Source organism: Dermacentor albipictus, chromosome 1, assembly GCF_038994185.2.
Source record: "Dermacentor albipictus isolate Rhodes 1998 colony chromosome 1, USDA_Dalb.pri_finalv2, whole genome shotgun sequence".
NCBI lineage: Eukaryota > Metazoa > Arthropoda > Arachnida > Ixodida > Ixodidae > Dermacentor > Dermacentor albipictus.
The window spans coordinates 339,113,124-339,140,658 of record NC_091821.1 but is presented as its reverse complement, the minus strand read 5'-3'; the positions used below and the strand labels follow the sequence as shown (position 1 = coordinate 339,140,658).

Sequence of the window (27,535 nt, the reverse complement as noted above, 5' to 3'; positions counted from 1 at the left end):
GGATTCATGACTCTTAAACAAAATTACAGCCTTTGGGTCGTATCTTAATTGCCACACAACGATAATCTTCGTCTGTAATGCCCACATTTCCTTTCTTTATAGCTACGAGCCCGGTACTACCATGTCACGAACGGCATGCGATTTATCAGCATGACAGAGCATTCTCGACAGGAAAATAGCGAGCGCAACGTTTTCAAGAAAGGAACATGAAAGGAAACGCAAGCAAGACAGATGATGATTATAGCTGTGTTCCAAATATACAACCAAATGGTGTAAACTTTTTTTTAGAGTGTCGACCTTGTCCATGATACGATCAGATTAGAACAAATCGAACGCAATATGTCAGCGGTGATTACTTACAACTTTCTGTTTACTTGTACTTGGAAACAGATAAAAGAGTACACAGGGTCCGCGTATGTTCGGTTTTCTTCAACGCACATTTTATTAACCTTGAGGACAACAAGGGGGGAAAAGGTGCACATCAGGAAAAGAGGAACGCAAACTGCATAACTAGCAAACACTGTGCCATTCTTCGGTGCGTGCACCTAGCAGCGCATATTTTAGCTTACGATGCAAGCGACAGCTCGTCGCTCATTACTGTATATCAGGAAAGTCAGGCAGCTCGGCTTCCTCGTCGATGTCGGGATCGACGCCGGCGATGTGAACCGGAGGTGCTCTGCCGCCCACCTGGAAGTCAAAAGGCTGTACTGCCTGCAGGGACTGTTGCACTTCGGGATCGTCCACGTCCTGAAATCACACGTAAAATTATATTCAGTGGTTTTATGTGCCAAAACTACAACCTGATTATGAGGTACGCGCATATTGGCAGACTCCGAGATTTCGTCCCACACCCTCGGGCTTAGCCACACGAAAAACGGCGGGAAGGCATAGACAGAGTTGTAACCGACAATCAACAGGTCAACGTGAGGAGGTCGTGAGTGATGGTCACAAACAACCGATATTAAAACAAAACATTTACAGTCAAGCACTGCTTCGCAGCTAGCAATATGTCGCGGAATAAAATGAACCTCTCAGAATATAAAATATGTGATATGGTAAGCCTCAAAAAAAAAAAAATTGTGCGGTTTAACGCGACAAATTAAAGCTGCACAGTGTGTTAATGGGGGACACCACAGTGGAGGGTTCCAGATTAATTTTGAACCCCCTGTGTTAATTTTGACCCCTTGGGGTTATTTACTGTGCATGCAAGTACACGGGAAGTAAAAGCAACATGAATGAACGGATGGATGAATGAATTACTGCGATCATTTCGATTACATTTTGGTCGCGTGGGCTGGAGACCGCCATGTACCAATGTACCCCACGTGTCACGCTCTCACTATAATGTCACTCTACAGTTCTCAACTGACCGTGGCACGTGTATCTGTAGCACATAACCCTGCGCACGGACATATCCCTCAAGTACATCGAATGCTCGTAATCTCCGCAAAGCATGCACATGTATGTGTGTAGCAACGCGCAGTATTCGTAAATGGCGCACGAAACAGAGCGGACCAGCGCTATGCGGAACTGCAGCGCCCGGTTCATCCAGCGCGCCCGGTGGTAGGCCTGGCGCACGCGGGCATCGTCGAAGGGCGTCAGCTGCTGGGTGCCGCGCATGCCCCGGGTCACGCTCACCGCGTGCGGCGTGTCCAGCCAGCGCACGCCGCTCGCCGGTGGTGGACAGCGCGAGGAGCAGCCCCGAGGAAGCTGGCGCGGTCGCTGTCTGCCAGCGTTGGCCGCCGCCCCTGCGTGCTCGGCGGAGGAGGACTGCCTGCATGCAGCGTGTGCACAAGTGGTACACTCTGCAGCAGTGCACGCACACCGTTAGTGAGAGAGAAGGAACAAAGTTTGCACTCTTTAGGGTGTTATTTAACCCCAGACAGAGAGGTTTTGTGCCCTTCGCGCTCTTGTGCTCGCTTTGGGTTCTTTAGTACACCAGGCTGTTTGCGTCCCGCAACGCTTGAGTGAGCCTTGCGTCGCTAACTTCAACTCGCTGTTGATCTTCCTACTCCTCTGTCTGGGTTGCGCTTCGTTTCTTGAAAACTCCGCGCTCGCTATCTTTTCCTGGCAAGGATGCTATGTCAGGCTGATACCGCGCATTCCGTTCCCGGCCTGCAAATATCGGGAACTTACGCAGTGGGAAGGAAAAGCACGCAAGGCAGATGACGATTGTTGTTGCGGGACAAGACAATTAATCCCTAAAGGGCACAGACATTATAAAGAGTACATATCACAAAAGGGCTGCACCGTAAAGGGAGTAAAAGTGTGCACCAGCGCCCCGCAGAAGTGCGGGCTCACACACGCGCACATGCACGGCGCACGCCAAAGTTCTAGCGACCGCGCCGTGTATATACAGCTGCCAACAACTGCCAGCTTGCCCGGTCGTATAGGCGCGAATAGTGCGATATAACAGTAACCCGTATAGAAGCTGTCAACGAACCTGTGCCTCCAGGCGCGCCCGGGGGGCGAACAGAGGATGCTTGTCAGGGGCTTCCCTCGATCCACGCACTGCCGGATCTCAGCGTCCACCTGCAACACATAACAGGAGAAGTCGCGGCAGCGAGACAGTTTCTTCGAAAGCAAAGTGTATTTCGTGTTACTCGTCATTCGGGCAGTCGATCGAGCTTTCTCGCAGATCACCGACTATGGTATCGGATGCCACAGATTGGAACATGCATATAAATTCGTACCAGGTAACATGACACCGCCTACGTTATGTCAGATTAGGCGTAATACGCATTAATGTGCTTGCGATCTGAGTGTGCGCATCTCGAATGTTGTAGCCACGTGTAGGAAAGACGGCCCCGGCCTATATCAGAGTGCGAGAACCGCGAGAAACGACTGCTGTAGGACGTGCTCGAGCTTTCGCTGTTATCCCAAGGTAATCTGTAGGATGCATACGATGATGCCCATATACAGGGTGTCCCACATAACTTGAGCCAAGAAATTAAAAAAATGAAAGGCGCGTCGGAAGCGAATTGAACCGAACGCAATACTATTCGCAATAGCCTACAGTAACTCAGACAATTTTTCTTGTTTTCCCCATAACTCACTAATTAAATAAGTTTACTTACCCAATTTTTTTAATTATTGGCTGAGGACCCCAAGTATGATACGCAGACTTCTAGAGCACATTCAGAAACCACCGATCGAGCTGTTTCTTTTACGATACGTCTCACGTAGTCCTTTTTTCCGGGTTGCAAAGAAAGCCCGCGAAATATGAATAAAGCCACGTGACGAAGCGCTTGCGCAGTGGTATCGTGCTGCTCTCAAGCGTGCGTTCGGTGAACACGGTCGGCTCCCGTCGGGCGAAAATGCATGCTGCTGGACTACGTGCACTACGTGAGACGTATCGTAAAGGAAACAACTCGATCGGTGGTTTCTGAAGGTGCTCTACAAATCTGCGTATCATACTTGGGGTTCTCAGCCAATAATTAAAAAGTTCTGTAATTTAACTGAATTAGCGAGTTATGGGGGGAAATTTTTCTGAGTCACTATAGGCTATTGCGAATAGAATGCGTTCGGTTCAATTCGCTTCCGACGCGCCTTTCATCTTTAAATGTCGCGTCGGCCAATAACCGCTTCCCTTTCAAGATCATCGTTTTCGCCCGCCAGCATGCTTGCCGGCCAGTGCCTGTCACAGCCACGTGACAATACGATACAAAGAAGAGGGATAAAAGGTGACGAGGACGGCCCACCTGTTGCATGACGTTGTGAAGTATTTCGTCGATTTCATTTGAGCTCTCGTTGCATGTCGAACTGAAAAGGAACGATTGTTTAAGGTTACGATAGTTGCCCTGTACACTTTTTTTCGACCTCTGTCCTCCTCTTTATTTCAGGCTCATTATCTTTTATCACCACAAGTAATAATTGCTCGACTGTAGCCACGTAAGACAAAAATAACAACATAGGATGTGCGAATACGCGAACTTCCGAGTACATTCGAATCGCGATATAACAAACACGAATATACATTAAAAATTATGGGATATACCGAAGCAATTATAAATTTTCATTGGGCATTCATCCCCCGGTCAGCAGCGAGACTGACTGGGCCGCCTGGCTCAGGTCCGGGGACGTCGACCGACAGCTTGCACTGGTGGACTGGGCGGAGAAGGTCAAGCAGGCCCCCTTACTTGAGCACGATCCCTCAGCCACCTCCCCCCTTCCCTTTCCCCCCTTTTCAATAATGTTGATCACCACCACCGCCACCACATTAATTTGTTTCTGCAAGTATCAAATTCTACTGTTGTATACCGAAAATGCAAGATACAAAGCAGTATCGCTTACAGCGAAGTAAATTTTTGTTTTCACGTGGCTCGAGATACTATGCAAACCAGCAGCACGCTTTTAAGCAATGACCTTAGGTGCGCTCCTTTGCGCGTGTAATCAAGTTATATTAGACGTAAAAAAATTCACATTTTAGTAATTGGTGCCACCATTTTCTGTCATCATTTTTCTTTCTTGCCTTTCTAAAAAAAAAAAAAAAGAAGCATAGCATTGCTCGCGCTCGCAATTCTGCTGCACGGCTTCGATTGCGAACTCGATCGTTGACGCCGATTTCCGTACGTTGTTTTATAGAAGTATAAAATATACCAAACAAGATTTTGCGCCGTATGTGACTTCGTTATATGGAGGTTTGATAGCGCGAACCATTGTTTCAATTGAAAAAGAAAATTGAATGTTCGATTTACTCTAATATTACGGATTATATATGGTCGAATATTCGGATTTACTGTGCGTACGATTATCGAAGAGCGCCTTCAGTGCAAAAGAGATAATAATGATAAAGATGATACCCGATTCATATGCCCGGCCACTCCAGTGTCCTATACGTAAGACAGGCGGGAGAAGTGAATATCCGCCATGGTTGCTCGTGGCGTTGTGCTGCTGAGCGCGAGGACGTGGGTTCAACTCCCGTCAGCGACGGCTGCAATTCTTCGGGCAAAAAAACACTGGTGTGCTTATATTTATGTGCGTAAATAATTAACGTTCGTGGCTATGAACGTGACGAATATAAGCAATCTCGTCGACCGTTATGTCAAATTAATTGCGAAACAGCACACATATGGCTTGCTAGACAATTGTGTTAAATTTTTTTTGGCTACATTAAGCCAGTTCAAACGCTGAAAGCTTTAGATGACGTGTCTTCTTGACATAAGACATATATGAATTGATTAGTGCTTACCTGGTGCTACTTGACACCGCAACCGACGGCGTTTGATCAAGCTCTGTTTCTAACTCCGCGAACAGGTCGTACGGTTCTCTACTAATAACGTTCGAAGCCCTTTGAAGAAAGAAAGAAAGTACTGTAAGGAAGCAGCAGCTGGTAGCTGCGGATATTCCCACTGGCATGAAAAATTCTCGCTTACCTCACGTGTGTGGAAGAGACAACACCGTTATACATGTTTATATTCCCTCTATTTGCTCCTAATTCGATTAGTGCACGACATAAGCGGACAAAGTCACAGCAGTTTCAAATTTGCTTTCTGGGAATGTGCGGCAGACTCTGACGATATTTGAAACTTTCTGCCGAGACGTATGCACGGAAACGGGCAGACGATTCTTCCTAATCATACAAAAACAAACTGAGAGCAGTAGTAAATGTATAATGTTGAGTGTTTAAACAAAATATGCCTGTAACTCTACGTTTTAAATATAAAGACCAATAACAAAACTAATATTGTTTTGTCTCTCGCATAGGCCGCACAAATTAAGCGCAGGACGTTATGCGACAGCACAAGCAAGCAACAAGTCAGTTTCGGTTTCTCTTCCGGAAGTTTACGTGTAGCAAGTGCGCGTTCTCTCACCTACGACAGTTCCGTTGGTATGATATATAAGCGTCCGCTCAGCGCGTTTTCGCACAGATTACATCAGCGCATAGCACCAAGTGCCGCTAGTCGACTCTCTTGTAAGAAACTTTTCCATTTCCTCTTCTCTTGTTTTGCCTACTGTTGTCAACTCACAGTTGATCATCTGTCCTGTTCGGGGTGTTGCTACTTTAGGCGGTTTAAGACAAACGGCGCGATCTGATAGTTTTGGCTGGCTTCACATAAGTGCTTTTGTATCTGTTGCAGTTTTCCTTGTCGTACGCATCAGGAAACTAAACATGCCGGAGGCCATTGCCGAGGTACCGCCCCTTCAAGGCGTGCACTCCAAGTTTGTAACTCGCATAAGCGAACTGCCCGCCGTCACAAGTCTGTGGGAAACCGCAGCGCAGTCGTACGCTCGGGCGAAAGCCAACCCGGGCCTGTTGGCGTATGCGATCGGCACCGCCGAGAAATCGGCGGCAGTAGCCTTCGCCACAAGCAAGCCCGTTGTGGACAAGTTGGCTACACCGATCAGCATCGTCGACGGTTTGGCCTGCAAGGGGCTCGACAAGCTCGAAGAGGTGTACCCTGACGTCAAGAAGAAGGCACCCGATCAGATAATGACTGACGCCGTCGAGTACGGGCTCAAGAAGTATGGCGATGTCAAGGATTACGGCATGTCTCAGGTAAGTGTGTGTCGGCAAGAGGCGGGTCACCTTGCGTGTACCGGGACTTGCGGCTATCGTACGTGTTTCTGCGTCACGCAATTACGGTGTGTAATCGGGCGGAAATCTCGCTTCGGTGCTATTTCCTTGTCGTTTACGGACGCCTTTAAAGTAACGTTTGCTGTATGAATCAAATTAACTTTCTTATAAATGGCATTTATGTAAACAACCACATGTTTTCTTGTTGAGGTCATCATATTTCTAGACAATTAAGCTGCTGACGTTACAAAATATCCGTGTCCACAATCGCTTATTGGAAAGTAGCGCTAGCTAGAACAGGCGTAGATTTTCTTGGTAAGATTAATGCCGTTGTGCTAAAGGTCACGCGCGATTGCTAAATAATTTTCCCCGCTCACTCGCATAGCAAACCAGTTATTTTCGTGCGAGGCAGCGGCCAAGATTGGCTGCCCACGATAGCATGCAACTTTGCCTTAAAGAGGTGCGAATTTCCTCCTGTTTCACACTGTATTATGTGAACGAGGAGGAGAACTGAGGAACCCGATTTTTGTTATTCGCAGCCACATAAGCCAACATATAATAAAGGCATGCAAAGCATAGCAGAAATTATTAGTAGTTTTAATTGAAGTGTAGAGATGACAAGCTAAAGGAAAATGAAAGTGGACAAAAAACATTATGTGTATCATCCAGCATTGCCTATAGGTTTGAAGTAAAGGGGCTACAGTGGCGCTAGTTCAATCTTTCTTAATGCTCTTGTGAAGCTGCTAAAATAGCCATCTAAGGTTTCGGAGGCCAAGCTGTGGTATTTTATAGCCTCTGCAAGGCTCTGTGCAGTGGGAGCTTTTCATAGATTAGGCACATATTTCAATCAATACATTTTAGCAACGTATGGTGGTGAAGTTGGATTGAAACAGCATTTGAAAAGTACATACTACTTTGTAGCAAGCTCTGTGAAACCTGCATAGGATGGCGTTAAAACTGAAGGCGTGACGTCAAGCTGTTGCCAAGGGAGTGCCATTTTTATCATTTTGGCACATCCTGGTTGTTGCCCGATAGTGTGCAGCCGAGACAGGATGATGAAATGACGCACTTATCACACCACTTGACCGTTGAACTTTATGCCTGCTGCACTGATGAGTTCATTGCTTCTGCTATTGCAGATCAACAACATCAAAAATGTGTCTGCTGGTACGGTTCACATGGTGGCACATCCTGTGGAGACCATCTCGCAGTGCCAGTGCCAAATCTTGGGCTATGCCAAGCAAGCTCTTGCTGCTACTGAAGCTACATTGGACCAGGTATGCTGGATGCTTGCAAGTCTATAGAAAAGGCACTCGTGGTATTTCCTGTGCTGCATAGTGAATATTATTTCGCATGAGGAAACTGGGCAAAATGTATTTGTACTGTGCTCTGTTAGAGTTCCTTGTCTTGTTTAATCGGAGAGACAGAAATGTTTATTAAACAAAAATAAATGAATAATTGAAAGGCTATGGGGCTGCCAATGGAGCGCTTAAATTAATTCTGTTGCTTTGCTCCTTAGCAGGTATAATGGCAGGTTGTCAAACATGGCTTTCTGGTGGGCAAGAGAAGGTTCCAGTCATTTCAATAAGAGATCCAAACCGCAGCAAGGCAGATGTTTCAGTGTGGATAGGCCAGGACACCAGAAAATGATTTGCCCACTGCATCCTTATCGCAGCTGATCTAATAGACAATTTGCAAAATTCTGGAATTTGGCTGTCCTGCTACTTTCTTTCCTACAGGAAACTGTTATACACTGACTAAACCTTCACCATAAGCTTAGCCGCTTAGCCCTAAGGGGAAATTATGGAACAGAAATGTACTGGGGTGTGGCAGAGCTAAATATTGCCTTACTTTCTTTTGTCTTTTTTACTGTGTGTGAGAAAAAGATCCTGAAATTGATGTCATTATTCCTTGCACCTGCTCTTTAGTTATGCAAATTCTTGCTTTTTAGAACATCACCTCTAAGCTCCCACTGTAGCCTTACCCTGCCCAAACACCTGCTCGAATCTCTCTTAGGTAATAGCTAGAACCAGTGGAAAGAGGAATTTGCTTATTCGGGCCATATGCCATTCCTTTCTTGCTCCTAAAGTAATTGTAAATGTTGGACCATGCACGGGAGTTTTTGATTGCAAAGCGGTTTTCTGGGACAGCTGATTATACAGTATGTTGTAATTTTCATTTAAGTAATTTGTAGCATTTTCTCAGTAATGGACATGCCAGCATGTTGCATATTTAGATAAATGCATGTATAGTTGGGGTATTACGGCAACTTGTTTGAAAAAAAATGTGATCAACTTTCACCGCTAGGGCATCGCTGTAGGATTGACAATTTCCTAATTGGTGCCACATCATTACTCTGTGGCAAGTGCACTTCAGTTGTTGGAAGGCTTGTTGTTAATTAGTTAGAAAATATGGCGATGTAAAAGTAAATGATTATGTGGGTAATATGGCTGCAAAAACTATTTTAGTTCTATTCTTGCATAATGCTGTTCCTCTTATTCTCTGCTTTAGGTTTAGATGAACTTGAGACAATTTTTAGCTGGCACTTAGAAAATGAGTTCTGCTATTTTTTTTTGTGAATCGCTTGAGACATGCAAGTCCCTTGATTACACAGATGAATTCCTAAATATGGCACTTGTTACTCCTGAAAGTTTCCTGAAAGGTGAAAGCTTTTCTATCAGCTGAACACCTTTATTGTGTGTGAAATTGGTATCCTCTTAACGTTAGTTTTTACTGTGCTGTAGGCTTAATTCGAAAGTGTAATGGCCGTGCTTGTGGAGGAAACAGACTGCCAGAGCATTCATACTCAAAATCTTTTTGTAATTTGAGACATGTCCTGTAGTGTAATTTTTTTTTCTTTCATTTTGTACTTTGATAAAGTAATGCAGACTGAACAGCCTGGACAGCACTACATTCTTTTCCTAAGATAGGGCAGTCTTTGCGGTGCACAGTACAGGCGGTACTGCTTGCACAATCGGAATGTGCGCTTTACTGTCTGCTCCTTTCTGTCCAGTCTGCACTGTTCTTGCCCTTAGTTCTCTAATGTGCACCAACCGGCCTATATATGTTCCTTCTTCTATATCTGAAAGAGCTGACCTATACAATTCCATTGAGTAGGTTCACAAAAATACCTTGGACCGTAGTGATATGAGTGCAGCAGTGTGATAAGAACTGCCCTATCTTCTCTTCAGCACATTGCATCCCTTGGGATTGACATGAAGAAAGAAGGGAACGAGACCATGCCTCCAGAAGATGTGGCTCTTCTGGCTCGGCTGGACAGCATCTCGCGCAAGGCAACGACATGTGCCTCGCGCCATGCTGCCCTGCAGCTCAGTGTGCTGCAGCGGTATGCTGGCAACTCCCTGTCTCGGTTCCAGGTGGCTCTGCAGCTAATCCAGAGCATGAAGCAGAATCTGGCGACCAGCACCAACCAGTCATTCCAGGAGACCCTGGCACGCATGAGCCTCCATTCATCCTGGCTACAGGGACTCCTGAGCGATCCTACCGATGAGGCCCAAGTGAAGGTGGGTGTGGCACAAAGGAGAGCTGCTGGTTCAGCATGCTGTGCGAGAGAAGGCCACATTCCATCATAGTGAAGCCAGTGCAGTAGTGGGATGCTAACCATAATGAGCTTCATGAATTAAAAGTTCTAATTAAGGGTGAAACTGGAGCCAAAATGGTGATGTTTATGTTCACTTGGGCTGGATGGTACATGGCCCATTCTGAAGAAACAGCATACGAGACACGCAGGGCATCTGCTACTGGTTGTGTCTGCTTTTGCCCTCTGCATAGTACTTGTGCTATTTATTCAGAATGAGCCAAACAGGCAAGGAGCAACTTCAGAAATACTGTAGATTGGCTTTGGCAGCCACATGCTATTCTGCATTGCGTTAACCTCTGTTATGAAAAGTGGTTGTGAGATTAGGACCTATAATCTATGCTAAAGACATCCTAAAAAGCAAATGCTGAATCAGTCCAGGAGATAACCCTTCTAGAAACGCAGCAACATTTGTTTCGCACCAAAGGATGACTTAGCTTCAGGGGGAATTTTAGACTGAAGGGAATGCACAATTTTTCTACAATTCATATTGCCTGATTCAAGCAGGGTCTATTACATGTTGTTGTAAGCTGCACTTGGTCGTTTTGGTGGTCATGCTATGTGGAGGGCTACTACTCAATTTGAGATGGAGGTCACTGCAGAGAAGGTGACACACTCCTGTCAATGGTGCCAAAAGAGCAGTGCCAAGATACAGCATCACCTGTTAGTGAACATCCGAAAAAAATTACCAATCAAATTGTCAAGGGCGACACGTTCATCATCTTGAAATGCAACATGTTTAGCCATTTTTATTGGGAGTCGTAGGCTGCAATATAACAATTACAAATGTAGTTGCTAAATTACAATACCAGTAGTGGTGTCAATTTGTTTCCATGTTTGCCACTTTCTCTTGAGCTCATTTCTTTGTAAAAGTGATGCTTTGAATAGTTTGGAGCACAAATCTATTGCATTATCATGGCAATGTGCTGCTACCGCCCCTTTAATGTGACTTGCTTGCTTAAAGAGCACCACTTGCAGGGAAAGGGGCAGATATGCTATCTCTGATGATGATTTGGCAATCTAGCTCTGCCTGGCTTTTGTATCCATAGTTCTTAGCAGAATGTGTGGAGTGGGGTAGGATTTGAAGCAAGATGAAATGCACTTCTGTGCTGCTTTGTGTATGCATGTGTGTGCCTAAGCAGAATCTGCTTTTCTGGGTGCAGAATGTGCAAGCCATGGTGTTTGCTGTTGCTCGAGGTGCACTGGGTGCCACCAGCCGTGCCCTGGAGCACCCTGCAGTCCTGGTTCGCGGCATGTCCTCCCAGTTGCAGGAGTCCTACAGTCGGCTGCTCAGCTCGATGTCGGACATGCTGCAGACCATGACGGGCGTCGCCAACATCAGCGAGCTGACTACAGCCACTCTCAACAACCTTTACCTGCAGTCCATCCGGCTCGAGTATTCGGTTCGCCTGTTCACCCAGCAGGCACTGGAGTGGCTGGTGAGGCTTCTTGCCTGAAGGTTGTCCCCGTTAACAGCCTGTATGTGCCTTACAGTACCTGTTGCAAGCATATACAATAGCACTATTCACTTTTATATATGTTTCTAACAAAGATCTGCGAAGCCAGTTGCTGTTGCGGGTTCGAAACACGCTCCAGAGTTCATGGGACCTGCTTTGTCATTGCGTAGTGGCTCAAATGCATACAAGATTAAATGCTAAAAAGGTGCCATGCGGACTGCATTTTTGGGTCTGCTGGTTTTATTGAGCTAGATTCGTAGATTTACCTACAATGAAATGAGCATCGCATCTTTTTGCAAGGCTCCAAAAACAGCATATAAAATATTTCGTTGCGTAAATGTAGTTCTAAGCCAACGTTATTTTTTCTTCCTTGTTTACAGATTTCACTTCCTGTCGTGGAACGCCTTCTACCGACGCCCACAGAGATGACCACGTTTGGCTCGGACTCGACGAGAACAGTTGGATCATCTGAAGAAGACTCCTCTGCTGATGAATCCTTGTAGCCACACTTTTGTTTGATTCTATATATGCATTGAGCAAAGCTTGTACACTGGGATGCACCTCTGGCATTGAAGGAGCTAGATGCACATTTTAGTTAATATGTAATCACACAAGGGACCGAATTTCGTCGGCAAGCTGCATTCAAGGTCTGAGACATTCCACATGTATACTGCCAAATAAATAAAGGTTTTTACATGGCAAGAGCTTGTTTATTTGTCTGGGTGATTTCTTAATTCATGCATTTCAGTGCAACTCTTACCAGAACATGCTTTTCAGAAACTCTACCAGTCGCATATTTAAGGTAAGATCTTTGCAAGGTTGTGAAAAAGACTGCAAGGTAGCAAAAGCGTATCTTATTCAAGGATTGGCACTCTGTCTACCAAGAGCCAGAACAGTTTGGGATGTGGGTGCAAGTGTGCTTCACCTTCCATGATTGCAGGTTAGTGCCTTTGTCTGATGACCACACATAATAGGCAAATTCAGTCATAAGATCAGTTAACCAAACTTGTGTATGGTGCAGAATTTCTAGCAAGCCTATAGAGCAGCCCACGTCAAGTTTCTCCAATGCCAGCACTTGTCGTTCCCCTACTGGAGCAAGGCAAACTTTCATGGGTGGTCACACCCATCGCCTCTTCCGATTGCTTCGCTGACTTCACCCTACCCATTGCATGTGGCCGCTTCTTTATTCACTTCACATGAAAAGGTCCAACATTCGTAGAAGTGATGTATCTCAAGCCAGCCTTTTAACAACTGGACTTGTATTTGACGAGGCAACAATTGCCACGGATGCTCAATGGAAACACACAGCCGTGAAATTGCTAAGTAGGCATGTAGAGTATGATGATAGTAGTCGAAATGTATAAAAATGCGCCTGTTAGCCTCGGAAGGAGGCAGAGGAGGGTGAAGTGGAGAGGTACAGCTGATTCCTTCAAGTGGTAAGAATACGAAATGTACAAGGGTCTTCACAATAAGCTGAGCATGCCAATCCCAGGGGCCTAAATTTCATGAAATAAGGAAGTAGAGATATACGTATTGGAAAGTTAAATGAGCAATCAAAAATGTAAGAAAAAAATTAACAGAGGGTCAAATGTATCAACAAACTCAAATACGAGCTTTCGTTTCACTTTTGCCCTACTTCTTCAGTATGCTTGTTGGCTGTATAGCATTGCGCTGCTTGGCACGAGGCCATAGATTTAATTCCCAGCCATATCGGCTGCATTCTGAGAGATTTAATGCAAAAAAATGTTTGTGTATTGCAGTTGGGGTATACAGTCAAAAACACCGGATGATGAACATAAGTATGGAGGCTTCCACTACGGTGTCCCTCATAGTCGGCTTTTCAGCTACTGAATGTTCAACACCGCAATTTAACATAACCTAACATTTCTCGCACTGACGTGTGCTGTAAGAACATAAAATTATGCATATTTATCACATGCGGGATAACAGAAAAATAGTGTGAATAATCTATTTAGATATACATATTGCAAAAGAAACGCAGTATACAGAATGACAATAATTACTCATAGCCTTCCCACTCTGAAAGTGCAGAATGTAAATTAAACAGAACGCACAAGAGATCACTAAATACCCACAGTTGCTGCAGACTCACAAAAGTGAACGTAACCTGCTGCTGACTCGAATTTTATTAAGGAGCATGAAATTAGCATGAACGTCCACACTTGCCTTCATTTATGCCACATTTGTAACCATTTCTTGATGTTCTGCATTCCTGTCAATCATTCTATGCCACTTGTTCGATGATCTTGATATTTTTCGATGATCTTTTATTGAAGTTTTATGATTGGTCAAAGTTCCCTCCATATCAGTTTTGTATTTGTGATGTATTCCCTCCCTGTAATAACCCTCACATGAGGGTTAACAGAATGTTTAAATAAATAAATAAATAAAAAATTTCGTCACCTGAAAAAAAAAAGAAAGAAACCGACCTGATCTAACAATTAACTATTTAGCTGGAAAATTACTGTATGAAAACATATTTTGCCCTCCAGAAATTTAACATGTGCTTCGACGCGCATTTCTTTTGCACAAGAACTTTTTCTTTTTAATCACTTGTTCCATGCCGTAGACGTAATGATGTAAGGCTAGCTGTGCTTCTGCGATGTCTCAATGGTAAAAATAATTGTTTGAGCTTGATCCACATCAGATGGTGGTGTCCTTTCACACGAAGAACTTGTGGCAAACCATCACTGTAAAGTTTACACACGCAGTCTTTTACACACGTTTTACACAAGTTTACACACGCAGCAATTCGTGCTTTCACAGTGCAGGGAAAGGGAGGAAGACCGTGCACTGTACACCCGGCTGTTGTAAATTGCTTGCTGTAGATGGCGTCCACAACTGCAGCCGCAGCGCCCACGTGCGGCACTGCAGTTGTCTAGTTTTATTGGCTGAGCAAACGTAAACGGTATCCATCTGAATGTGCAAGACCCGTTCTTGCCTTATGTGTAAAGAACAAATCTGGAAACTGTAGCAAATGTGGTCATCTGGTGCTGGAAGACAGACTTGCATTTTATGTAGTAGAAGCAGCTTGGTTATTCTCCAGGTATTTCTATTGGTTTTGGTTTTGTATCCTTACTTCGTGATGCCCACCCATGCCACATATGTTCTCAGACTACAAGAGCCAGCCATTCTGCTGATGGAAAAGTAATGGCTTCCATTTAATGCTCGATCAAATTAGTGCATAAATTGGAAGTATTGAAAGAGTAAAGCTTCTTAGCTGGGCAAAGTGCAGGCGCACAAAAACGCTGGTGGTTGCAACAGGCAGCATTTACTAGGCAGATTGCGTATCATTACCGCACAAATGTCTGGCACAGCTTTTCACACCACAAGTTTATACACCAGCTTACTGACAAAGCTTCAAACACAGATTGCCAGAAACATGACATGCAACAAGGTGACCAAGCACATGCAAATGTGGACACATTTTGTGGGCAGCATCAACTGAAATACTTTGGCATGCAAAGGACCATCCTGTCTTGGACCAGCTCCTGTAGCTCAGATGGCAGAGTGACCTGTCTCGTAAAGGCGTTGGTCCCAGGTTTGGTCCCCCAGACCAGGACAAATTTTTCGTCAACTGAAAGCTTTCTTTCAGGGAAACCCGTATGGGTTTTCTCTGCAACTTGGTGCTATAGGCGGGTGGATTACAATTTACCCTTTACTTTGCGGACTTTCACAGAACTCGTTTGCCATGCTAATGTGTCAATAGCGGACATGAACTTTCTCTGTCCTGACATAAAGAAGACGGTTTACGGCAACCACGAAACAGTCACTGTTGTGAACTAAGACGCAGAAACACCAACTGTAAGTCACTCGGAACTGAACAGAAAACTTGCAGATGTTCTACCCCTGCCACCCACAATGCACTTGCTGCTCAGACCTGATTGGAGGAAAGTGGCTGATCTTGATGTGCTTGCGAGTGTCGATTGATGTGACAGTGCTCAAATTGCCAGCACCTCAGAAAATGCATCAACATAATTGTAGACCAGAAGAGGTTCCAAACAACTCGGGAGGCATTGATTTCTACGGCTTCTAATGAGCGAGAATGAGGGCATAAAGCAGACACTCTCTTGTCTGAAGGCATTGGGTGGGTAGTTGGAGCCTCCTTATCCCAATGGTACAGTAGCTGCCAGTATGATTCACTCTGTAGCTATGTCGGCAATCGGCAGCCATAAGGTTGTCAGAACAAGGCAGCTAGCCAGTGACTGAGACTAGTGACACTTAAGGCTATTAAGCATTTCATAGAATAAAACAAGCATAGGATAATGTCGCAAGTATTAGTGCCAACAAAACTAGTCCCAAGGCTGCGGTGCTAATTAGTCGAAAATACATGGTACGTCGGATGGGTTACTGGGTACCAGCGAGCAATCAGTCAAATTTAATTAAATTAATTAAATTCTGGGGTTTTATTTGCCAAAACCACAATCTGATTATGAAATCAGCCAAATTCAACAATCCAAAAAAATTATTGGTGGCCAGGAATGCAATGCTGATTCAGAGAGTATGTTCAACTGTGCTACTCCTCTTTCAAACTGATGCACAGATCCTTCGTATACCGGGACGACCTTGTCTGACTGACCTCGAACCTGATCTAAGCATAAGGAGCCCAACCTTAAGGATGGGGACACAATGTATTGCACCACTGGGAGCTAAGACATCCAGTAGTAATATATATATGTATATTTATTTATTTAGAAAGACCTCACAGGCCTACAAAGAGGCATAGCGTGAGAGGGCCATATAACACAGTTTATCACAAGACAAAATCGGTAAAAAGATACTGATGCATAAAGAGAGTCAAATATTGGCACAAAACAAAGATATATATATATATATATATATATATATATATATATATATATATATATATATATATATATATATATATATATATAACGAGAAGAGAGGGGGTTGTGTGTGTGTGTGTGTGTTTGTGTGTGTGCAAAGATATAAAAAAATGGGAAAGAACAGTTAAGGATTGCGTAAGAACAGTCTGTTGACCCTGAGGGTATCAAAAATAAATAAATAAATAAATAAATTTGGTCGACGCTTAAGCTTCGCCTTTAAAGGGCCCCTATCAGGCCCCGTAGCAAATTTTGGTTATACGCTGGAAGTTGTTACATGTCCTCTAGGGAGCATTCTGCCACAAAAAATTTTTCAAATGGGCTCACTAATAGCCGAGATAGAAATATTTCAGTGCCGCAAACCCATAATTTCAGCAGGCGGACTCCACTGCCAAGCAAGACGCTCTCTCTACTCGCTCTGCCTAGCCTACACAAGCGAAATTCCTTTCCTCCATTCTCCCATACCAGACCTCGAGGATCGCGTGACGTTTACATCACAGGCCCTGCCTTCATGTTTTTTTTGCTTCTCGCTTTTTTTTTTTTCGTCTCTACGCACTTCCGCCAACGGCGTCACTTGCGAGCTGTTGTCTCATTCTTGCAGTGCACGATTTTGCATGCTAAGCACAAGGAACATGACTAGCGGTATAATTCAGTGCTACGCAAATACTGAGGCAGAACATGTGGATCGCAGTGCATGATCACATGCTGGAACACGGTAGAAAATGGCATAGTTTTGGTGTCTGCGTGCGCAACTGCATGACGTGGGAACAAGCATACGAAATGGAAGTACATCTCTCTTGCTGCGGTGTGAAGTAAAACAAGAACATGCAGACACCTGGTCTGTGCGTTTTATTATTTCTCTAAACTTCAATTCGTCAATTCAAGCAACAAAACGAACAGATAACAGATGTTGTCTTGAATAATTCTCGAAGTCACATGTCACCATGAGCGACATCACACTGCGGACACGATTATGCAGGTGCAGGGGCATGATTACATCACCGTCCGGCTTAGAGTGCGGCAGCCGCAAGAGGGAAACTGCGTTTGGATTGAAATTTCAGATCTTTTCGCGACGTGTAGCGATGTAATACGTTGCAGACACGATTGTTATCGCGCAATGTATGTTCTGCGCTTGACAGCTCAATATGGCCAGACCTGGTGAGGGGCCCTTTAAGAGTGGAACGCGATAGCATTCAAAGATCCCTGAGTGCTTCTCATGCTTCCCGGAAACTGGAGCGTATGTAACCATAATGTTTACTGAGAAACACTGGCTGCGAACGCTATGCACGAAGGCAGGCTTTGTGGTAGAAACGTGGCCTCTAGCATGGGCCACAATGCGGTGGAGGCGAGCGCCAGCTGGAGGTATTGCAAGGAACTGGGTGCATCGCTTTGTGGCTACCAAGACACCCACCCGCGCGCCAGCGCACGCAAATGGTGGACGCCGTGGTCGGTCGGTGAATTGTAGAAATGCTGGAAAAGGGGTTTCTTTGAGTTTTTGCATAACATAATAATATTTTCTCGTATAGTCATATTACAACCGAGAGCTATCATGTCTGTAGGTTGTGTGTAAGTCGTAGTTTATGATTTTTCCACACATTTCAGCTTGAAAAATCAATTAGTTTAGTAAATTCCTTGCGTCACATGGAGGGCCTGGGTATGCGTGGTACGAAAATCTTTTTGCCAAAACCATGTCCGACGCCGAAACCGGATTTTCTGCAACACGGGCTCTTTAACGCTATTGTGTTACTAAGTGAAATACAGTAAGCATCATTTGAGTCCATCCACACACTCACCGGAAGAAAGACAATGGTCAAAATTTAGCAGTCATACAACAGAAGATGTAAACATTCCCAGAGACACTGTCGTAAGCTAGGAATTACAGGGGAGCATCAAGTCTGAGCAGGGTGCTGAATGCTTCAAATTTCTCAAGGATCTGAGTGTACCATCAGGAAATACCGGAACGTTGATGACCTGTCTAGCCTAGAAGCTATGTATGATGAGCCATCAGGGTCACACAAGGTAACACTATATCCATGTAGGAATGGCAATGTCCGGGTACTCCGCAAGGGCTACAAGATCTGAGTGCCGGTGTAAATTATGGCGAGTGCATCTGAGCCTTCCTCAAGCCTTGTAGGACACAAGGTAGCTGCATCATCGAACCATATGAGCACATGAGCAAGATGTGCTGACAGGGAAAGATGGCAGCTTAGTGAATAAAACGCTGCCAACTTGTTGCCTCAATTCACACCTGCCAACTCTCCTGAATTGTTTGTAAAGTTTATAAACTCCGGCTTGCTTTACAATTTTGTAAATGTTGGGTGAAGTCTTACAAAAAACAAATTCTGTTTAGGAAAGAGTTCCACTCGTCAGTCTTCATGCCTTGCCTTCCGTTCATGTCTGCCCTGTTGTCAATGTTTTCTGCTTTGCAGTTCGAGTTTATTCTGTTAGAAGTCTTGTGTTGCTGAAAGAAAGCAAGAGGGACACTTTCTTTGAGCAAATTTACACAGACAGGTTCCTGTAGAAGGCGAAATCGGCAACAGCAATGTTGCTTGCCAGTATTTGCTGCTTAAAGTTTGCTGCTGCTCTTGAGCTGCATTCACAGGTAAATCATTGTTAAGTACGTACAGTTGAAACTCGATTTAATGGAGTGATGACCCTGCTCAAATCATTTCGTTCAATCGGGAAGTTTGTAAAATCGAGAAAGGAATTTTTTGGTCCTCCGAAATCTGAAGTTGTAACCTAGCGACATGCAAAGGCTACCGTGGCATTGTATTTGCCGCTAATCCAGCCATCCGTCGCATAAACCATGTGACAATGTGACTCAGCATTGCCTACTGAGGCAATGCTGAGTCGGCTGTTCCGTGCATGGGTGCAGCATGAAGCCTCACCAAAAGAAAGCTAGGGATGTGCCCATGGTGCCGTTTTAATGCGACAGCTTTAGAGCACACACTCGAAGAGGAATCAGCCTTTGTCAAAATTATAAATAAAGAAATCACTGCTTTTTTAACTCAATTATTTCAGGAAAACTTTGTTAAATTGCGTTCGGCCAAGTTTGTTTCGTTAATTCTGGTTGATGATAACAGTGAACCCTATGGGTACCTGCCGGAGTATATTTCTTCGTTAGATCGGGAACTTCGTAAAATCGGGTTTCGTTAGATTGAGTTTTAACTGTATATGTATCCCTCAAAAGGCATGTGCTCAGGGCGAACATCATAGTAACGCTTGCTGACCTCCCCCTCCCACCATCTTCCCTTCTATCAGTGTCATGACCCAAGGATTTTACGAATGTTAAAGTCCATGAGTGGACAGGTATGCTTAATCCATGTTATCTGCAAGGCTTATCAGGCATGACCAACGAATGCACTAAAGCAATAATGTGCACTTAGCTGCCCTTCATATTTCTATCCTTGGTGGTACTGAAGCATATAGTGCGAAGTCATTGATGAAGGTGTGTTTCATATGCACGCGCATTGAGTAGCACAGAGTGTGGGTTCCTTTTGTGAACACAAAGTTTCAGCTTGACTACTTCTCTCCAAGAGCAGGGTTGGCTAGTTTTTTGACTACATTACAAAATTTCATGGCTACTCCATGAAGAAAGCCTGCATTTGGAGACGTCAGTCATTTGAAAGCCAGTACAGCAATTAATTTTATGTATCTGAGTTAGGAGACATGTTTACCAATTTTTATTCCTATAAATAGCCATGAACCAGGTGGGTGAGATTGTTCTAGAAACGGAGGTGAGGGTGGGGGCATGCAGGGTCATACTCCTGCAGCTACCTGCTGCTGTATGCGCTCTATCATCTTGCGGTCAAGGTGCTTCTGTCGAAGCACGACCGAGAGTGAGCTCAGGAGACCCGTGACGAGCATGCTGCCTTCAAAGATCCAGAAGTGCTGCCCTTCTTTCTCGTTGTCACACCTGCAGCATGTATGAAACATAACTGATGGCATGTAGAAGTTTACACAATATTCACAGCGTGCGCACACACACACACATGCACACAAAATATCAGCACATGCATACAGGTGCTTCAGGGAAGGCTTTAAGTGATTATTGAATACAACGCAGAAGGGATTCAGAGATGACTTCTTTTGGAAACACATCATTGATCGCAGCAGAATAAAAGATTAATATGATCATCAGTAATGCATTAGGGAGTCGGCTGAAATTCAGTAATCAGCTTCTGAATTATCAACTGCAGGGGACATGTTGTAATTGTGGAACCAAAGCAAATCAGTAAGCAGAGACAGCCCGTTTACTAAAGGGAGCGCATTTCTCTGCAAGTCCTGAAAAAAAAAAAGTATCTTACCTCTGCTTCGTTCTTGTTCAAATTTCACAGCAAAATCGCACTTTATGGCCTGGTATTGCATAGTGTAATACTCAGCACTGTTATATGCCTCGTTTGCCAATGAAACAATGTGAAGTGCAAAGTGTGAAGTGCATGCACCAAGACCCAGTTTCGATAGAGAAAGGTAAGTGGCAGAATACATTGGTGTTCAAGCATATAAACAGTGTAAAACTCTGTATAATAAACATGAAATACGATGAATAAACAACAGCATTCTGTACATTTTTCTCCTTTTTCTGCATAGTACACCGCATTTACTGCTGAGCAACTGCGGTACACATTCTTATTTTCTACTACATTTTGCCAAGCGATGAAGCCTAAAGCCAACTCCTGTTAAAGACTTAAACCGTAAATAAACTGCAGAAATTTAGTGGAACTGCTTCTTTTGCATTAAGTTAAGTTCGTTTTGCAACAGCTGAAAGGAACCCTGAAATGATTTTGACGATTTTGTACATATGTACTGAGTCATTAGGGCAGGCCCTTCTGATCATTCCCACATTTAGGCCCTCCGCATAGGGCGTGTAAAGCTACCCACTGCAACGATGCCACTCCCCTGAGTTTTCAGTTGCCCCATCAATTTATGTAGTTGGTGCATGTGATATCAGTTGGGGAAGCTATCCGACTGGCTACACAGGTAGCGTCATCAATAATATTTCCAACTTTATGGTGAACAAATGTTGTCTGTAATAGTTGAAATGTTGGCTATTTGTTTCTACAAAAAAAAAAGTAACAGAAAGAGAATACACAATGGCAATTTATCACTACACTCGAGCACTTCCGGAAAACAGAGAGAGCTGTGTGCTCGTGTTACAATGTGCTCTGTGGTGACGTGAGCTGTGCAGTCAGTGTTGGTCTCTAGGTTTATTTTCGCAAGGACCATGAATCGCCCTTGCTGCGTTGTGGGCTGCAAACATAGTGATTGGTGGCATATCAAACTGTGATATCGTATCCTTCTGCTAGGCAACAGGCGAGCGGAGTGTCTGCAGCGCATGAGACTGTCGGTATCCGATCGGTGCCATGATCTAAGAGTTTGTGGCTGTCACTTCATGCTGGAGGATTACTACAACAATAGAGAGTTTTAGCCTGTTTGGTATTCTGGTAATTGCAGGCATACTGGGCATTTTGCCACATGGGCAGAGGCACAAAAGTGAGGAGCCTGCAGGCTGCAGTCACCTCGTGGGAGAGAGCTCAACAAGACAAACACAGAGCTAATATGGCAGTAACTAAGCATGTTCTTCTTTGCTGCCGGTGTAAACTTTCGGCAGCAACATAATTGTGAACATGTTGCCTTTTTAAATGTTTAAAATGTTTTACACTTGCTTACAGGAATATTAGCTCTATGTTTGGCTGTACAAACAGGTGGCAGCACTATGCCAGCCGCTCAGGCCGCTCTCATTTATGCTGAAGCTCCTTCACCACAGGGGTTGCAGTATGGAGGGGCTTTAGTTTACACCTACGCTCATCCGTCAAAACACCCAGCTCGTCTGTGCTCACCAGAAAACCAGACACTCTCGGCGCTGCGACAGAATGCTTGCAACACACGCTGATTGGATAGCTTTCACTGGGGTTCAACAGTAAGGTGGCTAGTGGAGAGTTTGGAGATGCTTTGTGTGCTTGCTCCAAGACAGTGGAAGTACACGACACGATGTCCCATCCCGGTGCAGAGCCAATGAAGGCAGAGCTTAGCCCTGACCTCTCAGAGAATGAGTTAAGGGAAAAGGCATGGCTAGGGAGGAGGGTAACTTGTAATTATCTGTAGCACTCTTAATATGAGACGCTTCACTTAAACTGTGGTGCAGTTGTTTTACTGTAGCAGTACCCTACGCATCTACAATGATGCAAACTATTTCAAGGACCCTTTAATGTATAGCAAACCAGCAGCATAATATTAAAAAGAACAAGAATGTTGTGTGACGTATGACTATGCTAACAAACATAACAAAAAGCAAACGCATAAAATACCTTAATCTCCAGTTACAGAGAAAATACACATCTGTGGCTGCCTGTGATAAATCAGGCAAGTAAACGCTCAAAAGCACCTAACAAAAAGAAAGGTAAGAAACACCTGCACACCTCACAAAAATTCAGCCGAAACTTAATTTTCACAGCGAAAGAAAAGATTCAGCACGTTATACGTACCTTCGATAGACGTCTCCCGAGTTCCTGCAGGTGACTAGTTCTTTGTACTTGGACTGAATGCATATAGGCAGGTGCTTGCTTGCCTAAAAGAAAGAAAATTACCAATGACGTCAGAATATTAGGCATGTCAGCAGGTGAACTCGCTCATTTACATATTGAAGTAACGAGCTGGCACAAAGCGAAAGTGAGACCACGCAAGCAAGCATGCATCTCCGAAGCCGAATATCTTTGCATCAGGTGAGCAGTTTCAAACCTCTTGCAAACGAAACACGGTCAGTAGCGAAAGACTGCAAAATCGCGTTGCGGCAGCTGGGTGACGAAAGGTCGCAGCAAAGTTACGCGTGTAATCGAGCTGCGCCGTGTGCGTCAGACCGTGTCACTCACCCTCTCGAATTCGGTGCAAGGCATGCACTTCTGCTTGACGACGTACTCTTCCCTTTCCCAGCAACCCTCTGAAGAATTTGAACCGTTTCGATCACTGTCGTGGTCCGAGAGGATGCTTTCCAGCGTCAAGATCATCAGGCAGGCGCTGTCCACAAAGCAAAAACAGACTAGAATTTCATTTGGGAAGCATACTATGTGGAACACCAGATTGCTGCAAGAATCAATTCAAGAAAAGCGTGTTACACGAATGTTTCGAACATGTTTTAAATGAATGAATGATAAGCATTGCGAAATGTACTAACACAGGCGGGCGGTGTCATAAGGTAACTTATACGCTGGCCAAATCAGGTTACAGGAAGATGAACGTAAGCTTACCCTATAAGAAAGACAGTGAGGAATATTATGCGCTTAAGGGAGCACACTTCGATCATGTTGAGTCCAATCGCGTCATTTGGAGCAGATACTTTCACCCTAGAGTCCAAGTCTCCGCGATCGCCGAACTGGAAGCCGCCATGTTGTTTACATGCCGAGTCGTGTTGCGAGGAGGCATGCATCTTGCGTGCGTGACAGCGTACTAATGAAGCGACAAACTATTCTTTTCATCAGTGTTATAAACCTTGACCTCGCGCAAGACTAGAAGAAACAGAAGTCGACCACTGCAAACCGAAAATTTTACTTTCCGTTGGTCGATCGAAAATGGTGCGGCTTAATATCGGAAAATTTCAGGTTACCTTTTTTTTTTTTTTGCTCACACATTGCGTTTGCAACACCCCATTGCGTTTCATAATTTTTTTGCAGCTACTTATATAATCAGTGCATTAGTTCCGATGTACAGGTTCTATTGTATGCAAAATGCAAAACCGACCATAGATCCGTCCCTCCATCCACGCGCCGCCACCGTGTATGTATATACATGGCAGGCATTACGAGGTCTATAATTACGGTGGTAGCAAACGCGCGATGGCTGGCGTTTTCCCCGACTTCTAGCAGTTTGCAAAAGCACACACACACACACACACACACACACGTGTGTGTATTACTTGCATAGTACTCTGGTACAGGTTGCAACGGCAATCGGAGCAAAGAGGTTATAAGAACCATGCGCTTATAGCCTCTCTGCTTTCGCAAGGAGCCCGAAAACAAGAAAATTGTATGTAAATACAAGACGCAACCAATAGGCAATATTTATTTTTCTTTTTACAAGCAAAACTGGAATAATCTTTCTTGCACACATACAGAAAGGATAAAACTGATTTCTATAGAACTTTGAGAGAAATATGCCCTGTGGCAGGCCTTCTAACGTCGTTTTTGTTCGCAGCATTCTGGCCTTCTTCCTCGTGCAGAGAGAGAGAGCAAAAAAAGAGAAAAGGATCAGGGGCGAAAGCAAAGAGAACACTGGCGCTAGCGCACACACGGGTGAAAAACGTTCACAGCAAAATCACTACAAAAGCGCAGCGTTTAGTTTTTCGAGGAGTCACCATACGAGGCAGCTAACCTGGAGTGCGCTAATGTCTCCCGAAACCGCTTCAGTTCTGGGTTGAAGCAAATCAGTTCGTCGATGATGTTGTCCACGACGAATGACCGTGTGACCGAACTTATTGTAGCGAGACAGAAAGGACATACATTCTTCTGTTTCCTCCAGTTGTGAATGCAGTAGGAGCAGAACGTGTGACCGCACTGCAGCATGGCGGCATCCACGAACAGCTCGCTGCAAATTGCGCACGTCAGCTCGTTTTCCATAATGCTCTCTACCCTGCGTACGACGCTGTCGCCAGCGGACAACCTGATCTTTTTGCTGTGCTTGGAGAAAACGTCACCTCGGCCCGCAGCTGCGAAGCTGCCTGGTGAAACACCGGGTTGAGCGAACACGTTATTGTTGTCTCTGTCGGCAGGGCAAGTTTCGCTTTCGTCGGCCGCGTTCGCTGCCCTGTGTGACACCACCGCCTTGCCGCTGCTGTCGAGCTCTTTGGGCAGCTGGTTGGCGCCACCGCCAATCATAAGGAGAAATGCACGAGGTCTAGAGGAGGCGGTGTCCTTGGGGCGTTGACCTGCATCGCCAGCTCGATGCCGAGGGTCGTCTGTGACGAATCGAAAAACTAGGTTCGTTCGTTGTGGTGGACCCAGCGATATTACGTCGTCCTGCCGCAGCACCAGTGGCCTCTCGGTCTCGACTCGTAAACCGTTCACGTACACACCATTCATGCTCGAATCGTCCGCGACTCGCCAGAGGCCCGTTGCGTCGCGGCTGAAGACGGCGTGGCGTCGGGACACCATAACAGAACGCACACATATGCTGCAGTCGCTGCTGCGACCCACCACTTCCTCATCTCTTTCAAGCACTAGCCGACCGGGCAGGGGGCCACTCAAGTCAATAACTTGAGTCTCTGGCTTACCCAGGGCCGCCATAGTTTCCAGGCAGCCGCAGGAAAGCGAACGCACCGAACGGCGTCCCACTGTCGCAGTCGCACTTGTCAACACGAATTATTAGCAGGCGCCATCTTTCGTTAGATTTCCCATGTTGCCAGAGTAGGAAAACGAAGATGCGATAGAAAAGTTGAAAACGAAACGCCCAGTAACGATTGCCTTTCAGTAAAGGTTCAGTAAATGCTAATATTAAAACCTACGATTTTGTTAATTTCATACGCCTCAAGCAATTACAGAGCTGGAGTCACAATTATCTGCCTATTTTTGGAATAAAAAGAATTGAGCAGCTAACAATACCTTATTTGGGTTTTTGCCGAATGCAAGATATCGCATTTCACATAAGTGGTATCCAAAACGCGATGTCTGTGACACGTTCTCGGCTCTCAAAATCGCTTGCGTCGCATTCACGCAGCAAAAGCATAGCCTTTAAGATCCGCATTTTAAATGCAAATGGGTTCACTCTATAAGCCATAGAGTTTTTCACTATGGTGTATATATTGAAAAACTCTATGCAATAAGTTCTATAAGCCGTGGAGGAAAGAAACAAAATAGGAAAGGCCCGGTTAATGCCTATTTTACTAGATGCCTGAAGCGGCGCTAGTTTTCCCGTTGGAGCGGAGGTTCCTGTAGTTCAGGGTAGTCGCGGAGGGATGGCGCTCGCTGCTCTGCCGACCCTACTTCCTGTTGCGGAGGAAGTGACGATTCGTGGCTAGCGCGCGCTCGACCAATGGCTTGACGAGAGACCGCGCGTCCTGCCTCCGGGATCGCAACAGACGCCACCAAACTCTCGGGGGCAGGGAAACGTGATTTGCGAAAAATAACCCGTGATTTCCACCACACTTTCTCCAACACGTCTGTGATGGCGGGGCCTCGTTTACGCTTTCCTTCCTTCATGCTATAAGCCGTGGATTTGAACACTACCCAAATCCACGCCTATTACAGTAGCGTCCTCTAGGGTTGAATTGCGAATCTTAAAGGCTATGCTTTTTTCAGTTGAATGCGGCGGAAGAGATTTAGACGTCATATTTCGGACGCCTCATATTTCAGCGACAGCTCCATCCGAGTAATCAATATAAATCTCGAAGGCCATGCTTTTGTGTGCTGCAAGTGCCAACAAGTGCCGAAAGTGATCGCAGGCGCCGGAAACGCGTGTGGCCGCGACATTTTAAGTAAAGACGGCGGACCGTGAACGGGCCCCATCCAGATCGAAATTTTCGACCGCAATAGGCTCCCCCCCTCCCCCAGCTTGCGCAAGGAAGCTAATTGCAGCCGAGAAATTCGATCCCGATCGGGCTCTGTCGTAATAGGTAGTGTCCAAATTAGTGCAAATCCACCGGTGGCGTCCTCTAGATTTGAAATGCGGATCTTAAATGCTATGATTTTGCTGGTTAAACGCAGCGGAAGCAATTTCGGGAGCTAGAAATACGTCATACAGTCCATTTGCATGGACCCGACAGAAGAGGGTCGAGTCGGCTTGTCGGGATAGAATGTGCCTGTCGTGTTGATGTAAGCGCTAGCCAGTCGGGATGAGCGAGCGTGGAGTGGGACTGACTCCATCGGGTAGGTTGACCCATCGCGGCCCGTTTGCAGCGTTCATGTAAGCACGGGCGGGTCGAGCCCGCCAGCACCGAAACTTGTAGGGGACCACTGTGACGTCACGATTTACAATCCGACAGTGGGAATAGTATCAGGACATTGAAAAGAGAAGCACTGTGCAGTGCAACCTCATGATGGTAATTAGACCCATGAAATGGAGCTGTTACAGACGGCAGCGGAAACCTGAAGCCCAATTCGAACGCGTTGAT

At 45.2% G+C, this 27,535-nt stretch overlaps 4 protein-coding genes across 6 annotated transcripts; 1 reads left to right on the top strand and 3 right to left on the bottom strand.

Annotated features, from left to right (window-relative positions):
• Positions 1–418: 418 nt before the first annotated feature.
• LOC135903006 (uncharacterized) lies at positions 419–5,588 on the bottom strand. 2 transcript variants are annotated; one of them, XM_065433451.1, is made up of 6 exons: positions 5,376–5,588; positions 5,192–5,290; positions 3,702–3,762; positions 2,444–2,532; positions 1,639–1,774; positions 419–747 (listed from the first exon to the last, which is right to left on the bottom strand). In XM_065433451.1, exons 1-6 carry the CDS (start codon positions 5,408–5,410, stop codon positions 595–597), a joined length of 573 nt encoding a protein of 190 aa, XP_065289523.1. In that variant the 5' UTR covers positions 5,411–5,588; the 3' UTR covers positions 419–594. The 2 variants fall into 2 exon arrangements, with proteins under 2 accessions (XP_065289523.1, XP_065289465.1); XM_065433393.1 differs by having other exon boundaries at positions 1,516–1,774; positions 5,376–5,577.
• Positions 5,589–5,757: 169 nt separating this feature from the next.
• Positions 5,758–12,274, top strand: LOC135902929 (perilipin-2-like). Its single transcript, XM_065433290.1, has 6 exons — positions 5,758–5,914; positions 6,081–6,499; positions 7,657–7,794; positions 9,709–10,041; positions 11,279–11,554; positions 11,953–12,274. The coding sequence occupies exons 1-6, from the start codon at positions 5,833–5,835 to the stop codon at positions 12,073–12,075; spliced, it is 1,371 nt and encodes a 456-aa protein (XP_065289362.1). The 5' UTR covers positions 5,758–5,832; the 3' UTR covers positions 12,076–12,274.
• A 7,804-nt stretch (positions 12,275–20,078) lies between these two features.
• JTBR (jumping translocation breakpoint protein JTBR) lies at positions 20,079–23,946 on the bottom strand. Of its 2 annotated transcripts, none has more exons than XM_065433101.2 (4): positions 23,682–23,946; positions 23,307–23,517; positions 22,923–23,005; positions 20,079–20,353 (listed from the first exon to the last, which is right to left on the bottom strand). In XM_065433101.2, the coding sequence occupies exons 1-4, from the start codon at positions 23,858–23,860 to the stop codon at positions 20,197–20,199; spliced, it is 630 nt and encodes a 209-aa protein (XP_065289173.1). In that variant the 5' UTR covers positions 23,861–23,946; the 3' UTR covers positions 20,079–20,196. The 2 variants fall into 2 exon arrangements, with proteins under 2 accessions (XP_065289173.1, XP_065289246.1); XM_065433174.1 differs by having other exon boundaries at positions 23,307–23,451; positions 23,682–23,924.
• Positions 23,947–24,465: 519 nt separating this feature from the next.
• LOC135902739 (uncharacterized) lies at positions 24,466–25,824 on the bottom strand. Its single transcript, XM_065432996.1, has one exon. The coding sequence runs from the start codon at positions 25,710–25,712 to the stop codon at positions 24,765–24,767; it is 948 nt and encodes a 315-aa protein (XP_065289068.1). The 5' UTR covers positions 25,713–25,824; the 3' UTR covers positions 24,466–24,764.
• Positions 25,825–27,535: the final 1,711 nt, after the last annotated feature.